We start from the raw sequence: 17,874 nt of genomic DNA, 5'->3' as shown, positions 1-17,874 counted from the left end.
AATTGTTAATTGCGGTTCTCGCAACTAACAATTGATCAATCGTTAATTGCTGTTTCGCAATTAACAATTAATCAATTGTCAATCTTTAATTGCCAGAACAATTAAATTTTGCCCAACTGTTTTGGGGTAGATTGACTTCGTAACTGAAGTCGTAATAACTTCATGCAGCCGAAACCACGAATGCGTGAAGTCGTTATCCGAGACCTCGACTGCATGAAGTTAATAAGGAGGTTCTCAACTCCGGCAAAACAACAATTTGTGAACCGATTTTGATGATTCTGTTTACAGGAGGGTAACCTTAGGAGTAATCCCATTTCAATTTGAAGAAAATATTCCACCTCTAAGGATGGCAAACTAGGGGGTGAATGACTTTTGAGGTCGGTTTTTTTTAATACTCGATACTGAGATTATACTATATATTTTTTCCTAAGTGAACGATTCAACACTTTCACTGTTATGCTCAATCAACCAAAGCCATTTGAGGTTGTTTGGACTCCTAAAATTTTGGGCGGACAATAAAAAAATGTCTCTCGTACTTTAGTGTGCGATTGGAAAATTAAACGGATTGAAAATACTGCTGTTTTCCAGCGCTTGTACCCCAAGTTGTAACGCTAGTTTATTCGCCTTCTCCCGGAGCAATTTTACGCTACCTATTCGATATATGTACTCGTAGAATAAGAGTCGTCACACTTATCGACATGAATTCGCATTAAGCCTGTCAGAAAAACCTTTTATGTTGAGATAGGGCGTGTAATGTCGACAGTAGCTACCTTTAGCTGGGTAGCTAGTATCAGACACTATACTCGCTAATCTCAACGCCTGACCCGTTGGAACGCGAGACTTGTATTATTAGAGATCAGTGATCGTGACTCATAGTTTGTCAGGAGATCTTAGGTTTTCGCGATTGCTATACATTGGGTGTTGCTATTATTTCTGACTCAGCCGTGACGCCGTGACCATGGCACCTGTAAAGAGCACGGAACGTTAGTTTGTTAAAAAAACGAAAATTCGCCATTTAGCTCCGGAAAAATAGTACATTTCTAATCTTAAATAAAACACTTTCTAACTTTGTCTATTTATTCATCAACATACATAATATCTACATTTGCACAAATAAAGTATATTTATCTTAGAATTACATCAGTTAACGGTATTTAAGACTGATATAACACTTTTTCAATCATTTTTTGTTCCAAAATGTATGCAATAATGTGCCTTTTGACGCATCGATTGAACCTCCACTTATTTCGATGATAGCACTCAATACATGGCATATACAACAACACCTATGTAACGTTTATGGATATGAATTTTTAAAAGTAATAAATTAGTATAGGGAAGCAAACTAATATTTACAAAATTTGGAAGTTACAATTAAAATAATTTTATAAGTGGGATTATCAAATATTTAAGAAAAAAACATTATTTTGTAGACTTTAGGACAATCTTAAGCTGTTAGTCCACTAGAATAATCTATCTGAATGGATATGGTTTTGATTTTGTTGATTTTTAATAGCACACGTTTAAAATATTAAAGTGGACAAGCACCCTATAAATACATTGCATGTACATGTATTATGGTTTTAACTTTGGATTTATGTCATTCTTATTGATTTATTTAATCTGAATACTTGAACTACTCCAATATTTAATTTTATATACACTATGTAAGGGCTATTGATTCAATAAACCAATCAGTTTTCACATGATGATAAATGGTTTCATGGAATGTTTAAGCCTTTATAATGACTGGATACAACATTGTAAATATAAAATTAGCAAACCAAAAAGGTGTGACAATTAAATAATCACTCCCAATATTAGTAACGTACAGAAAGATGTTAAGTACAAGTTGAATAAAATAAAGACCCTACAATTTGTATCTAGTCATTAAATTTGAGACACAGTGCATTATGGTATTACATAAACTAATTCTATTGGTTACAAGTCACAAAAACACTCCAGTACAACAAAACTGTCCATACAAATATCTGTTACCTTAGCACAAAAATGCAGTAATTGAAGTCTTCAAACAGTAAAAAATTATTAGCAAAGAAAGTGAGAAAACAATATTTTTTTTAACTTAGGCCATATTAATATTGTTTACTATGACCATCAGTTAAGTTTACGAATCTTCAAGTTCGAAATATTGTCAAGTGCTAAGACCAGATATTATTTACAAAACCAATTAATTTTCACAAAGTTGTAGCTTAAAAACACAGTAACAATGATAATTTAACATTGTGGTATTATTTTAAATTTGAGTTTTTGCGCTAAGTTACAATTTGGGCACTGGCCGATTTTTGGTTTTCTTTATAAGGTCAAGGCAGGAGAACCAGTGCAGCTTGTACACTGAAAATGAAAAATAAATAAAAATTAAAACTAACACAGTATCATAACAATAGGCCTAGAGGCTACAGTTTGACAACATTCCAATGCTTGCTAGAGCCATCTCAAGATGTTATTATATTTATCAAATCAGAATTATTCAATAAATAACATATCATAATTTATTAAAATATCTCACTTGTTACTCTGGTAACCCCATTCAAATAATTGAAATTAATTTAAAGTATTTTTAACCTGAAATAAATTTTAATAGTTTAAAAAATAATGCCATAACTTTAGTTTTTCAAAAGGGGCATAAAGTGGCTACAATATAATGCAATTAACACTGTCAAGTGAAAAATAAAAATTTGTACAATTTAAAAAGTGTTCTTTAGATTAAACACCAATAACAAAATCTTAGCAAGGTAAGGCCTTTCAAAAAAAGACACAGGGGGTCTACACCTATTCTCTGTCCAACATCCGTCCAAAACAACTACTGTCAAATAAGTGATACTCGACAAATGAAAAGACGCATGACATGTCATTGAAGCTTCACATTTGACACATTGTCTTTTGATTTGGTTTGAGTATTAACTAATTGTACGGTAATTGTTTCCAATGAATGTCGGACGGAGAACAGGAATAGGCACGTTGAAGTGAATAGTAACCACAATTATTATTCACAATTAAAATCAATCAAATGCAGTTCAATTACATTAAATATACTTTAGTATACAGAAATACACTCTTATATGTATAGGACTCAAAAGAAGAATTGAATATTATTGAAGCAAATATTGTAGATAATACTATTATTATGCATCCTCACATGACTCTAGTTCATGAAGATTATTTTACAACTGACAACACTACAAATGGACATGTACCCAACTCACTAGGTAACAAACAAATTACAAATATTAAATCTCAAATAGATTACAATAGAATAGGTCCATTCTTATCCGAAGAAGTGCGGTTAAATTCCAATATAATAATTATGAAAATATGAGTTTACGTCACAATTACAACAGCAACAATAAATACATGGTACTTACAAGTGTTTATTCAAGTATTTACTTCTTAGATTACTGGTTGCCCATTCTGACTTTTGACGTCATATAAATGCCTACAATGAGGCCAAACAGACCAATAGCTGAACCGAAGATTTCTACAATGAGGATCTTAACAAACAGAGCTGCGTTGGCAGCATCAGCCAGGGCTGCGCCTGAGCCCACAATGCCTACGGCGATACCACAGAACAGATTGACCAGCCCTACAGCAAGTCCAGCCCCAAACATTACATAGCCAGCCATCCAGTTGTTTTGCTTTACACTTAACCCCATCGGTTCCGTGTACTTCTCCAGCATGCCCGACAGCACAATAGCAGTGATCAGGCCGTATATAGCGACGGCTTCACAAAAAATTACGGAGATCAAGTTCTTGGTCTTGATTCTGGGCGCTTTGACACCGCCGCCGACGATGCTCGTTCCAGTCGTGTGGATGCCCATCGCGGCGCCCACCACTGAGAAGGACACCGCGAAGGCGATTCCCAGTGTTCCCCACATGTACGGGGAAGTATTCTCCAGGAACCACCCAATACTCAGTTGCTCACCCCTTCCGTTCAGCAAATAGAACATAGAACTTATCACCACCAAGATACTCACTAGCAACAAAAAGAGGTAACTTAAGAAGTATCTCATCTTGAGATATTTGTTGAGCAATTTCAAGCAGTTCTACCCAAAAATCCCGAAAGGGACGGCCTTTTTTCGCCCAATTTTTGCCTTGACAGAAAACTAGAAGTCTTGTGATCACAAGACGTCACAGACAAGAAGAGAGTTGCCACTCTATGGTCAAAAGCTCGTGATTTAAGATTAACTAAAAAAAAAATTAAAAGGTATTCTCTAATGAAATTGCGAAATACTATAGGTTGTAGGGAAACAGAATGAACGTACTGTTTAAATTTTTATGTTTGTTATGGTTTCCAAATCAGAAAACAATTATATTATTTATAGTACTTTTTTGCCATTGCAATTGCAAATATATCGGCCACAGCTGCGTTCAAAAAAATTGAAGTGGTCGAATCGTAGGGATCGAAGCATTCACTCCATCAACAGCTGTCAAAAAAAATTTTGTTGGCTGGTTTTGGCAATGTGAAATTCGCTCTGGACCTTTTGGAGGGAAAAGTGTCGTTTTTATTTTGACTTTCAATTATTTTGTGAAATCTAGTTTAAAGTGGAATAGGATAGTGACATTGTGCCTTAATCGAAGATTAAAACGCGAAATTATACGAATCTCGAACTAAAATACCCGTATCGGCCCGTTTTAAGGAATCCCGAGTCAATCCAAGCACGCCGCATCAAATTGCCTATCCTCTTTGTGGCGGCCATAATTACAGAAACATAATTATACTTCATGTTTAGGCTGATGGCTTTGCCAAAGCCTTAATAATTTAAAAAAAAAAATTTTGGCAATGTTGATGTTCATTCAATTCATTCCATTCACTTGGCTTTTCTAATGTTTGTGCGTTGCGTGGTTGTGGATTTGTCATAGTTGTGGTCATAGTGTTTTTATTTGTACATACAATGTGATTTCTAAATGCAAGGTGCTTTTACTTTTAACCGCAGTAAAAAGGACATGACGTGTTCCACCGGCGAAACATGGAGTAGGCATATAATTATGAAGTCGTGGAAGAATACATTAGAAGATGCTGTCCGCTTACGCCAGGTTTATTGTTCGACACTCTTACCTAGTTCTGTTTGCTGTAAGTGCCATATCCACTATCTTCACCGTAATCCCGCTTGTGTGTCGCGAACTACCGTCATTCTCCGATCCTTTAGTTGGGTTCGAAACCCGAGGCACAACTTTGGCGAGTCGTTTCATAGCGTGGGAAAATCTCATCGACGAAACGAGACCTTCCAAGCGGCTCGCTGTAAACCCTCAAGAAATAGAAGACCAAATTCGTATGAATCGCACTTACAGTAATAAGACCAGACCAGATAGACCTAGGTCAAGCCATGGTCACCCGCCTAAGAAAAAAGATCGGAAGAAAAAGAAAAAAGGTAATAACAGTACAGGGTTTGAGAAAATTTGGTATGATCCTCCAGAATTAAATAATTCTAACAATCATGTACATTGGGGGTTTGGTAAAAATGTTTCATTTGAAGATGAAGATACCCAATTCATCAGAGATCATACAAGGAAACAGTGGAAGACTCTAAAAGAGATGGAACGGAAACCTGATATGCCAATCTACCATAATTATGCTTATGGAACTTGTGGCGCACCAATGGCAGACTATGCTCATTTAGTTATACATAACATAGATAACACATCTCTACTTACTTTTGATAATGTGGAGAAAATGTGCACATTACAATCTTTGCTTGTGAAATTAGGGGGCAATGAGTATTATGAATTATGCCAAAGGTCGACTCACTCGGAGGACATATGTTGCCCCGTGTGGAGCGTGCCAAATTACATAGCTTTAATATCTGGCAAGAATTCTTGCGAAAACGTGACTAGGGAGGATGTGAACAAGACTGCTGTTATTTTGAAAAAATGTGCAGCCTATTTTCATAATTTCTCTTTAATGGCCTCATGCGAATTAGATCGTTGTAATGTCCCTAAGTATTGTGCACAGTATGATGCAGTGTACAATTTATTGTTTTATTTAGTAGACACTGAGGCATTCTCACCTCCTGACTATTCACAAAGTTTTGTCAGAAATGCTATGATATTCCTTCCATTGCCAGCTAGTAGTACAGTATTACCATATTATAATAAATTACAAAGTTCAAACCTATCTTATGATACTCTTGTTATACCGGCCATAGACTTTGGACTGAAAAATGCACTTTTTGACTTATGGGTTATACAAGACACTTGGTTGATAGGTCTAGGGGGAATTTTTGTATTCCTGTGTGTGTTGGTTTATACTAAATCTCTAATACTCACTTTGCTGTTATTTACAGCTATTACATATTCACTTGGAATAGCATACTTCTTGTATGTGTATGTGTTCAATTTGTACTTTTTTCCTTTTATGAATTTATTAGTCATAGTTGTTGTAATAGGTATTGGGGCTGATGATGCATTTCTATATGTAAAAGTTTGGAAAATGGTAGGAAAGCAATTGATTCGTGACAATGTGGTTAACCAAGACAATGGCTTAAACGACATAAAGAATGTATCCAGTGCAGGAGAAACTATTCTTGTACAGATTCTTGAAGAAACCCTGAAACATTCAGTGGTAGCTATATTTGTTACAACTATAACAACTGCAATTGCATTTTTTGCTTCCTATGTAAGCTACATTCCAGCTATTAACTGTTTTAGCGTATTCGCTGGAACAGCTGTTCTAGTCAACTTTTTTCTAATGATAACTTGGTTGCCTGTATCAGTATTCATAATAGATGTAAAATGGTCTACAAATAAAAAAAATATTATAGGCATAATGCATAAAGCTGCAAATGAGATTTGGGAGGATATCAGAGTAATAATGAATAGATTTATTATAGCTTGCATAACAAAACTACATATAGTGTTTGTTGTAATATTGGGTGCTATTGGAATTGCCAGTATTGTTGTAGTTTTCTACTTTCCTGGGCTCCAGTTGCCAGACTCTAACCAATTCCAGTTGTTTCAGACATCACATCCATTCGAACAATATGATATGCTATACAGGGATAAATTTCTTTTCGAACGGTTTGGTAAAGACATAGGGACTGGCAGTAAAATGCCTTTGCGATGGGTATGGGGCATTGAGGCTATTGATAATAGTAATCATATGAATCCAGCTTCAAAAGGATATTTAGTGTTTGACGACAGCTTCTCAATATCCGATCCGAAATCACAGTTGTGGTTGCTCGATTTTTGCAATAGGCTTAAAACTCAGCCCTTTTACCAGCCAACTCTAGGCCCTCTGCTTCCTAACTGTTTCATTGAAAGTTTCAGAACTTTTATGAGCCGACGTTGTATAGATAACATAGACAGAATAAACAGAACACCTTGTTGTGACATATCAAGATTTCCCTACAAGAAGGAAGTTTTCAACTTTTGCATTGTTAAAGCAATGGAATCACTTTATCAAACATCACGTGAACTTTTCATGCCAGGAGTAGCTGGGCCAAAGTTTTTGAGGAGAGCCAGTCCGCCAACTGTTGCCGCCATTGTTGTAGAATTTGAAAGCGTTGTTCCTTATTCAATGTCCTATGCAGCAATGAATACGTTTTTCCTGCATGTTGAAAACTGGACTCTACATGAATTGGTGTCCGCTCCACCTGGCTTGAAACGGGGCTGGTTTTTATCAGATTTTCAATTTTACGATTTACAGAGAACTTTAGCGAGTGGTACTGTGATGGCTTTATTATTATCCGCTAGCTTAGGTTTCGTGGTTCTAATACCGGCCACATTTAGTTTTGTCGTCAGTGTCTGTGCGCTTAGCGCTATGATATTTTCAGCGACTGTCACGATCGCTATTTTAGTGTTAAGTGAATGGAAGCTCAATGTACTGGAAAGCGTAGCTATATCGACTTCAGCAGGGTTAGCTGTAGATTTTAGTCTTCACTACGCTTTGAGTTACACCAGTGCCTATGGTCCAAAATCTGCCAGAGTGAAATATGCACTCTCAGCTTCTGCAGGGCCCACCGCTGCTGCCGCACTCACTTCGGGCTTTGCGGGGATATTTCTTTTACGTTCTAATCTTCTCCCTTACTCTCAGATAGGTACATTTTTGGCTTTGATCATGTCAATCAGTTGGGTTTACGCAACATTCTTTTTGTGTTCTTTGCTCTTTATCTTCGGTCGTACTGCATCAAAAGATACTCCCATAGAAGATAGGAAATCGGCCTCACGTGTTAGTTCCGTTTGCTCAGGAGTTCCCAATTTGGAAAGTCATGAGTTGGAGCATCTGGCTGACAGTAATCGTACGAATGTCACTCATTCCCATAGTCCTTCCAACATCAGCGCCACTACTGTTGTTTTGCACGATGACTTTGAATCTCAAAGAAAATTGTCATCGGACAAAAAAGCCAGTATTGCGGAAGGTACACTATCAAATGACGACGACTGAATGTTAATCTTATTATAGTACTTAGGACTATTTTTCACGTTTAACTGGTGTTAAATTATTTGAATATCTGAGGAAGTTTTTTGTAGCCTTTTTGACTTTTTTGCCCCGTTTACTTTTTGTAAATAGTTATTATTATTGAATCTCAAATAGTAGGAATGATTGTGACAATAATTACCACATATACCTATAGTTCATGTACGTACGACAATACAAGATTTAATCGAGCTTAGCTTGATCACTGTTATCGTGTTGTGTTACAAAAAATATGATGTTATTAATTTGAAACGAATGTTGCGATACAATATCTTCCCGCGCTTGTGTTACTATTTTGCACAAACCTAAATCGCAAATGAACAGTATTCCATATATTCAAGGTACCGTACCTTTGTAATCTATGTCAATTTACAAACAAAATGTTATTCATCGAAATATAATATAATATTATATATTTATGTAAAGGAAACTTAGAAGTACTTAAAGTTTGTAGTGTACTATTATAGTATTCTAAAATACCTTGGTCTCATTTTGCAAATTGTTTAAAATAGCGTTATTCGTTTTTTAAAACTCATTTGTAAAGCTATTGTGTACTATTTTTAATTGCAAAAACAATATGTTCCTTGTAATTTAATCATTAAATAAATGTTAGATTTAAAGTATTATTTTACTGTAAGTTGATGTTTCCACATTTTAACATTTCTCACGAATATGAGAAGAGATTATATATTTGTTTGATTAATGTTGACGTGATTTGGGAATTATAATTATGCATTTATAAACTATCCCATTTGCTGTTATTCTTAAACAAGTTCACGTAATTGGAAAAATGTTGATAAAAATCTAGATTTTTATTTTGTTATACTCGATGTTAGTGCCATATTCAAAAGATAAATGGTAGCTAAGGTTCTAAATATAGTTAATTAAGTTTATCCAGTGTTTAAAGTGGAACTAACAAACACGTAAATATTTTTGAATTTTGTACACATTTTATCACGCTATCAAATATAGTTATATAGTTTAATGTCGAGTCTCGCTACGTAGCGCCGATTCGCGTTATTCCACGTAATGGAAATGGAAGCAGGTTGGAAATCAGCTATAGGCGCCAAAACTTAAAAAAGAAAAACCCGTGACGTCTCGATTTTAATGAAATAAACATTGCCGTATGACGTTGTCTTATACACTTAATATAGGTATATATGTATACATATTAAGGTATAAGTCAATGTACATAATTTTGATGTTAAATATATCTACCGTATAGCCGAAGACGATTTAATTGTATGTATGGTACATTAATGTAAAGCACTGAAATTTATTCTTATTAGATCTTTAGTCTATATTAAGTTGGTATTATTATTGTACAAGGTCAAGAACACGTCAAGCTTTACACTTACGACTTAAATCCAACTCTATTCCGCTTACGATAAGAACGGTCAAGCTTGATGTGCTCTTGACTGTACTTAACGGTTAAGTATTGTGGAAAAAATTAAATAAAATGTTAAATTTTTCTAATTATTTTTGTCTTTGTTGATTAGTGATTGCCCAAAAATTAATAGCTATTATAACGTACTACGACTACACATCACGCATAACATATGGCGTATCGCCGTCAGTTCCTCAACGTACTACGAATGATAAAGTGCTTTATAAGGTTATTTTAAATAATATAAATTTAGTGTATGCATTTCATCTTCATCTCACCTGATGGAAAGTAGCGATGAGGTCGACTTTGAATCATGCACTGCACAATAACTTCTTTTTCGAGAAGAATTTGTGAACCGCAACATTCGCTAAGACTAAATTAACTATCATACATGATAATATAACGTAACTTAAATATAACTTAGCAGAAGGTATGTTACAGTTCCCATCACCTGTGCCATTTATTTCTTATTGTGACCGCTAGAGGCGCTCTGTATACCTGATTCACCATACAAAATTGTGAAGTAATTTACGCGATCGCTAACGACAACTATCACGGTAAAGTCGGTAGAGGCACTGAAAGAGATAAATTTTGAGTCATCGGCAGAGAACAAAAAGTAAAGAGAACGGACACTCCGCTCCACCCTTTTCTTTTATTACCCGAGGTAATCTGCTTATAGATAGCCCGGCCCTGCGGGGGCAGAGCCAGGGTTATGTGGGACTGGGCTGAACCCTGAAGGGGAGCAACCCGACCGCACGAAACCCCCGGGGTGTTCCTCCTATCCGCTGCAGGTAGAGGCACGGGTACGCTATCGCTCGTCCGCACCTCCACCAGCGGCTGGCCGCGCTCAGCGCAGACCTTCCCCGAGAAGGGAGACATAAAGGTCCCCCGACTCCAAACGTAAGGTCGACGAACACCAGACGAGCCTTCCATCTCGGGCCCCTCCATGCTGGGCAGCGAACTCCCCCGAGTCCGCTACCCAGGACAACATCCCCTCAACTGTGAAGTTCAGAGGACGCTCCCCCAGCCCCCGCGGCGGATTTGTTGGTAGTGACTATACGTAAAGAGTCCTTTGGAGCGCCCACCATACGGGCCAATCGCCCAAATTCGGACGCGGAGGACAGGGCGAGCAGCAACGACACATCCATCCATCGCGCCCACCATCCTCCTCGGGCCAGCCTAGCTCCATCGGCCGGCCCGTGAGTTCCTCTTACCTTCACCGTGGGATGAAATCGACCACGGCTACTAGAGCCCTCCCGCCACGACAAGGCGGGAATCCATTCGGGGGGCTCCGCTCCACCCTAGCTTTAGATACCGCACCACGCCCCGCACATTGACTTAACGACAACAAGGCTGCCGGCGTGTCGTTTTCGCGCGAAGACGGCTTTGGTACTTGAATATAGTTTTCATTTATTCATTACGAAACTTGTACGTTAATATAAAACATAATTTCACGTTACTATTTATAATGGTCGTGAATTGTGCTGTGTGCGACTGTTTATCACCATTTTCCGAAAGATGAAACGAAGTAAGTAAAAAGCTTATGTCTGAGACTCATTCAGTTATTGTTTTCTTCATTTATTTACTGCAGAGTAAAATATGTATGTATAAAAATACAGATTTATTATATCAATATAATGAGGCGCCATGACTTCGTGAACTAGTAGACAAGGGTTCTCGAATAATATACGTAAGTAGCGAATATACCTAATTATTAATTATGTAATGATGATCAACTTGGACACGCAATTTCAAATACCTTGGTTACCTTATTTATAAGTACATGTCCAAAACGTAACATTTTAAGTGCTTTTAATATATTTTTTAAATAAATCTTCAATATTACTCTAGTTAGTGAATTACGTTTTGGGAGTAATTAATCGGTTTTGTTCGCGTCCGTAGGTTGTGACTCTAAATTCCCTACACGTGACTCTTGGGTAGTGCCAAATGAATAACTGATTCCTTATGAGATCTCAGGTTGTGAGGCTTTACGATGGTCTCAAGTAATATTTAAATATCGCCTAGCTTGGTGGCAGAGCCCCTCATAGGACTCGACTGGTTAGCGACCACACTCGCGTCGGAGTCTATCGCAAAGCATCTTTGGATGTGTTCCGACTGCGCGCGCGAGTACTCCTCCTTCCACAATCACAGTCCTTGACACAGTCTCACCAGTTCTCGGCTCACATGGTCCTGTAATCCTGCTCTGCTGCGCTGAGCGTGCCGCTTTGACGTGTGGGCCAGGGAGACCCGGTGAAACGGTTGTCCGCTGGCCGCCCGCTGGTGCGTAGAGGACCCGAACCCGGGCCTGCCCCAGCCAGAGAGGCTGTCCTGCCGCCAGTGATAAAAGCCTATGCATTGGTCTTCGTGCCGGACTGGGACCCCGGAGTGGAACACGTCGGCTAAACTTAGGTTGGAACGGGGGCCCTTCCGTCCCCCACGCCAAGGAGGCGGTACACTTAGTGTTCCAGGGTGGAATATGGTCTATTCTTTACCCAAGTAACTGTTGAGACTGTGGCAATCCGCTTCACCCTCCTTTTACATATTTTTAATTTATGGCTGCTAAAAAATGGAAAAACGTTTATACAGCTGCGCCCTGTTCCATTTTAAATGTGAACTTTTGCAATATCAGGGGATTTCACTCTAACTTGAATGACGTTCATCACCATCTCGAGACGTCCAAGCCGGCCTTGTTTTTCCTGACGGAGACGCAGATATCTACCACGCCCAACGTATCGTACCTAATGTACCCCGGATACAGTCTGGAACACAAGTTTGTTTCTCGAATTGGGGTGTGCTTATACGTTCGGGATGATATCTGATGTCGCCGTCTACGTCTTGGCAGTTTCGAACACAAGGACTTGTCTCTACTCTGCGCGCGTGTTGATCACGAGGGCCACACCTATATCTACGCGTGCCTGTACAGGTCTCATAGCGGAGACTCGGAAACTGACCGACTCCTAAGGTGCGTCCAAAAGGGACTCGTCGAAATCCGGCAACAGCTTCCCTCAGCGTTGTTTCTCGGCAACTTTAACGCCCACCACATGGAGTAGTTAGGATCAGCACGTACCGATTATACAGGGAGAGCTGTGCGCAACTTTGCCGCTGCATATGACCTCACACAATTAGTCGATGGTCCAACCAGAGTACCGAACATTGAAGGTCATACCCCTGGCTTACTGGATCTAATGCTGACGTCTCACCCAGAAGGCATTCGGGTGTCTCGCCATGCCTGCTTAGGAACATCTGATCATCCACTGATCCGTTAGGTGGGTGTTACCCATGCCAGACGCCCCCGACCACCTGAGAGGCGTCGTGTTAGGCACTATGAGTCAGCTGATTGGGATGGATTGCATGAGTTCTACGCCTCCTTCCCATGGAAGCAATTGAGCTTCTCTTCGGACGATCATGACGTCTGCGCAGCGTCCATTGCCAACGCGACACTGTTGGGTATGGAATATTTTATTCTAAACTCTGCAGTGCGCGTCGGTGTTCGCTCTCAGCCTTGGTTTGGTAGGTTTTGCGCTGAAACTTACAACGCTAAGTGCATGGCCCACCACACATATGGAAAAAGGCACAAGGCACTTCTGCCAAAGCTACCATTTTACGGGCTTCCAAAAGGGCTGTGCACTTGGATCGCCAGCTTCCTGTTTGAGCGGAGCATAAAAGTCGCTATCGACGGATTGTGCTCGGACACCATGCTCATCAACGCCGGCGCGCAAGGATCTATGCTAGCACCAACCCTGTTCATCCTGCATATCAATGATATGTTATCAACTAGTAGCATTCATTGCTATGCAGATGACAGTACCGGTGATGCCTAATTATACAGGTCGCACAAATATACAATATAAAATATATAAAAATACCAGCAAGTGGAACAAAACAGACGGCAACTTGTGTCCAAAAATCGAGATTTCTTTGGAGCAGGTCTCAGAATGGGGCCAACAGAATCTAGTACAATTTAACCCCGCAAAGACACAAGTGTGCGCGTTTACCGCTAAAAAAATCCCCATTCGTGACAGCGCCAAAGTTCCAGTACACTGCCCTTACCATCTCAAAGAGTATTGGGATACTTGGAGTCGACATCAAGAACGACGTCCAGTTCCGGAGTCATTTGGAGAGCAAAGCCAAACTGGCTTCAAAAAAGTTTGGAGTGTTCAATAGAGCGAAGCAGTACTTTTCTCCAGGCCACCGACCACCGACTTTTGTTATATAAAACACAAGTACGGCCCCATATGTAGTATTGCTCGCATCTCAGAACAGGAACACCCATATACCAGCTTGATTCACTTGACTCCATCCAACGCAGGGCTGTTCGTATTATCGATGATCCCAAACTCACAGACGGTATGGAGCCCCTTAGCCTACGGAGAGACGTTGGCTCTCTGTGTGTGTTCTACCGTCTTTATAATGGGGAGTGTTCTGAGGAACTTTTCGAACTGGTGCCACCGTCTCGTCTCTACCATCCGAGTAAAGTTGGGGTAAAGGAGTAGAGTCCATCCCCACATCTTACATGCCTGGCATTGTAAGACCACGCGGGGATCTCGTTCGTTTCTTTCTCGAACCTGTAAGGTGTGGAATGATCTTCCTCCTGATGTGTTTCCATTGCGCTATGACATGGGGTTCTTTAAAAGGCGTGTTTACAGCGCTATCAAAGGCTGGCAACGCATAGGCAGCTCATCGGATGTTGTAAATGTCCATAGGCGACAATGACCACCTTCTTCAAGTAGCTCGTCTGCTCGTTTGCGGAATCATAGATAATAGATTCGCGTTAACATTTTCGCTATGTTGCCACTCTGATCACGTAACGTAATAGTGCGCACAGAACACTATAGTGCGAGAAAGTGATGGGTAACCCTGCCACTTCACGCACGAATTTGCGCGTGTGCAGATAGCGCCTTGCTGTATGCAGTAGTAGTAGGTAAATAATTTTCGACCGGAGTATGAAGTGTCCGGGGTGTGTCATCAGTCATTGTCAACCTGAACACGAATGTTATGTGCTAGCGATGAGCGAGTCGAATTATTTAACTATAGTCACTCTCACTACGAGTCAACCCGAGTTACTTTTTTATATTTCGGAACCCGCCGAGCCGAATAACTTCTATACATCGCAATAGCAGTGGCTACTCGTTCTTACTCGGTCGGTTTGCTCGAGTCACGAGGGATGGGCGAGTCGAGTTACTTTACTCGAGTTACTCCCACAACGAGTACAATTCGAGCTACTTTTTGTGAACTCGAGCTAGCTCGGTCGGTTCCCGCCGAGTCGAATACTTCATTCATACATCGGCGTGTCGGCTATTCGTTCTCACTCGGTCGGTTCGGCGACTCGAGCGTGCTCCAATCGTGCCCAACTCGGTGTATTGTCGGTTCGAGTTCTACTCGCGGCTCGCGGTTGTTCTGTCAGACACCAAATCGAGTTAACTCGAATTATCAGTCACGTCAACTCGAGTAACACGAGTTGAAAAAAATATAACTCGTCCCATTGTTAATAAGTGCGCGGTTTTTCTGATTTATTACTTATACTTAATATAAAAAATCAAAAAATGTGATTTCTAGGTAACTTTAAAAACTGTATATACAGAGTGTTTTTTTTTAATAGGACAGTATGGGCAAATACGAAACCATAGAAGATATAAGGAAATTGTCTTACGAACCATTCCAACTTGTATCTTCAATGGTTTCGGATTTCCCTATAACTGTCCCATTTCAAAATAACACTCTGTACCTATATAAATTTCTCTTTTACAAATGGATCTTTAATATGTTTATTTAAAAATTATTCGCATTAGATGCATCCAGTATTTTTTTATTTTTAAATTGTGTTTTCTCAATTTCACAACTTTAAGTTACACACCTATACTTAGCTTAAATCCAACTCTCTGTCGTTTACGATAAGAACAGTCCAAAGTACATACAAAGTGTCAAGCTTGATGTGGAGACTTCGCGACACCAGCATACATTTACTTAATGGAAGATCCTGATCTACCATTGTTGAACTAAATTGGGAAATGAATAAATTTATAATTTTTTATGTGCTCTTGACTGTACTACAGTATTAGATTTTATGTGCGACTTTATGCCGTACCGTAATGCTGAGTCATGTATGTGAAAAGGACTTGGAGGATGAAAAGGAACGCAAATAACATTTTGACAGTTAAAATTGTATGTTCCATTTTATCTTGTTTTTGTGCTCACTTGCTTCTTCTCTGTCTAACTCTGAGAAAAATGCCCATCAATTCTAATAGACGTTTAGTGTTTGCACTTTTACCTCTAGACGACAGAAGTTTTCTGTGTTCTGTGCAGGATTGCCAATTTGTGGGAAACTCCCCAAATTGCGGGCAATTTCAACTAGATTGGGGATTTTGTGGGGATTGGTGCTATGTGGGGAAAATTCTAACATTTTATGATTTTGTTTTATCTATCGATGCATTGCTAGTTTGATCGTTATTGTTAGAAACACTGTGATGAACTATATCGATGTGTTTTTCAACATGGCACATCCCTCGCATTATTAACAAGCAGCTTAAATAGAATTATTATAAGATCGTCTTGGTTCTGAATTGTAAAATGGGAAATATGTAAGTGCATATCAGAAAACTCAATACGTATAAAATTATGTTCATTATTCAAATAATTTGCACATCTAGCCAAATATTTCGCTACAATTAGAACAACTGTCTAACAAAACTACTATCAAAAATAATTTAAAAACATATATCAAAACTAGACTTCTGCTAATTTCTCAGTGTACAACGAAAGTGTTCATTTATTTACAAAAATATGGTTTACATAACAAAAATTATGATTGCACATCAATTTAAATTAACTCTAAACAAAATAACAATTCTTTTAATAAAATTAACGTAATTTTTCTCAAAAGTTGTTCCATAAATTATCTTCGTGTATACAGTGAATCACGTACAACAAATATTATATTTGAAGTTGATTTTCTTGTAAGCAATTCATAATATTGGAACTAAATTGAACCTTTACTTGCAAATACAAAAAAAAATTACTACGAATTTCAAGCATTAGACTTTATTGCAATGTTTGTGTGCAATTTTAATTATTTTTTTTGATCTTATTGTTTTGGACAATTTGTACAATTAGACCATTATGCCATACAAAATGGTGTTTCATTCCTATAGACTGATGTACTTTTCAGTGAAATAGGTATGTTTTTTCTCATAAATTTGTGGTCATACGTTTGTTGTATGCCAGAAATATTAGATACCTATGTATTTAGATGTTAGACATGCATTGTGATAAAATGTTATGCTTTAATTTTAGTACACAATGCTAAATAAATGTTCTTTTGATGTACATATTTTGATGTGTAATTGGTACTTTTGTTTGAGAAGTGGCATATTATTATTTGGTTGTGAAACAGCTTGCTTTTTTGGTAAACGGTTAAATATTACCCTTATAAAATTACCAGTCGGTGCGTGTTGAGTTCACGTTCCTTTTTCACACTTAGGCCCGTCCCCGGTGTGAATAAAAACGAAATCAGCTATCGATAAACAAAGCCGAGCAGTTGGTACTTCCACAACACAGCTTATCACTCGGCACTCGTCAACTTTAAATGTTAAATATAGATGGAAACTTAATTTACTCATTGATTTTTTCTAATATTACCCATAGTGTCACCTAATGCACAACAAAATAATTAAGTTACTTAATTTTATAAGGCAAAGAAATATGATTTCTTTTATTCAAAGTTTGATTGATGTTGAATCTCATTAAAATAAATAAACGATTTAAGGTCATCTAATTTTATAATTTGCTGTACATTTTACATTCACAGCAAATATAACAGATGGTTACATTTTGAGTTTCTTAATTCTTTATTATAATTGTTTTTAAGCGATGTATTTGTAATAAATAATGGTAACTCGAAATGTGGGGAATATGAACTTTGTTCTCCCCAAATTTGGGGATTTTAACCGTGATTTTTGGGGATTTTGAACATTTTGGGCATTGGCAACGCTGGTTCTATGATTAGATGAATAGATTCGCTCTGGACCTTTTGGAGGGAAAAGTGTCGTTTTTATTTTGA

General features: G+C 38.3%; 2 protein-coding genes across 2 annotated transcripts; one reads left to right on the top strand and one right to left on the bottom strand.

Annotated features, from left to right (window-relative positions):
• Positions 1-1,080: 1,080 nt before the first annotated feature.
• Positions 1,081-4,109, bottom strand: LOC113236484 (V-type proton ATPase 21 kDa proteolipid subunit). The gene is made up of 2 exons (XM_026472574.1): positions 3,384-4,109; positions 1,081-2,352 (listed from the first exon to the last, which is right to left on the bottom strand). The coding sequence occupies exon 1, from the start codon at positions 4,026-4,028 to the stop codon at positions 3,414-3,416; it is 615 nt and encodes a 204-aa protein (XP_026328359.1). The 5' UTR covers positions 4,029-4,109; the 3' UTR covers positions 1,081-2,352; positions 3,384-3,413.
• An 868-nt stretch (positions 4,110-4,977) lies between these two features.
• LOC113236478 (protein dispatched) lies at positions 4,978-8,840 on the top strand. The gene has a single exon (XM_026472565.1). The coding sequence runs from the start codon at positions 5,033-5,035 to the stop codon at positions 8,396-8,398; it is 3,366 nt and encodes a 1,121-aa protein (XP_026328350.1). The 5' UTR covers positions 4,978-5,032; the 3' UTR covers positions 8,399-8,840.
• Positions 8,841-17,874: the final 9,034 nt, after the last annotated feature.

This window comes from Hyposmocoma kahamanoa, unplaced genomic scaffold, assembly GCF_003589595.1.
Source record: "Hyposmocoma kahamanoa isolate Upper Pololo Valley unplaced genomic scaffold, ASM358959v1 92, whole genome shotgun sequence".
Lineage (NCBI taxonomy): Eukaryota > Metazoa > Arthropoda > Insecta > Lepidoptera > Cosmopterigidae > Hyposmocoma > Hyposmocoma kahamanoa.
Note: the sequence above shows the minus strand (reverse complement) of the source record. Positions and strands in the feature narration are given on the sequence as shown.

What these genes read in the sequence shown, in the direction of transcription:
- LOC113236484 (XM_026472574.1), bottom strand. Translation starts at nt 4,028, where the DNA reads ATGAGATACTTCTTAAGTTACCTCTTTTTGTTGCTAGTGAGTATCTTG.
- LOC113236478 (XM_026472565.1), top strand. Translation starts at nt 5,033, where the DNA reads ATGCTGTCCGCTTACGCCAGGTTTATTGTTCGACACTCTTACCTAGTT.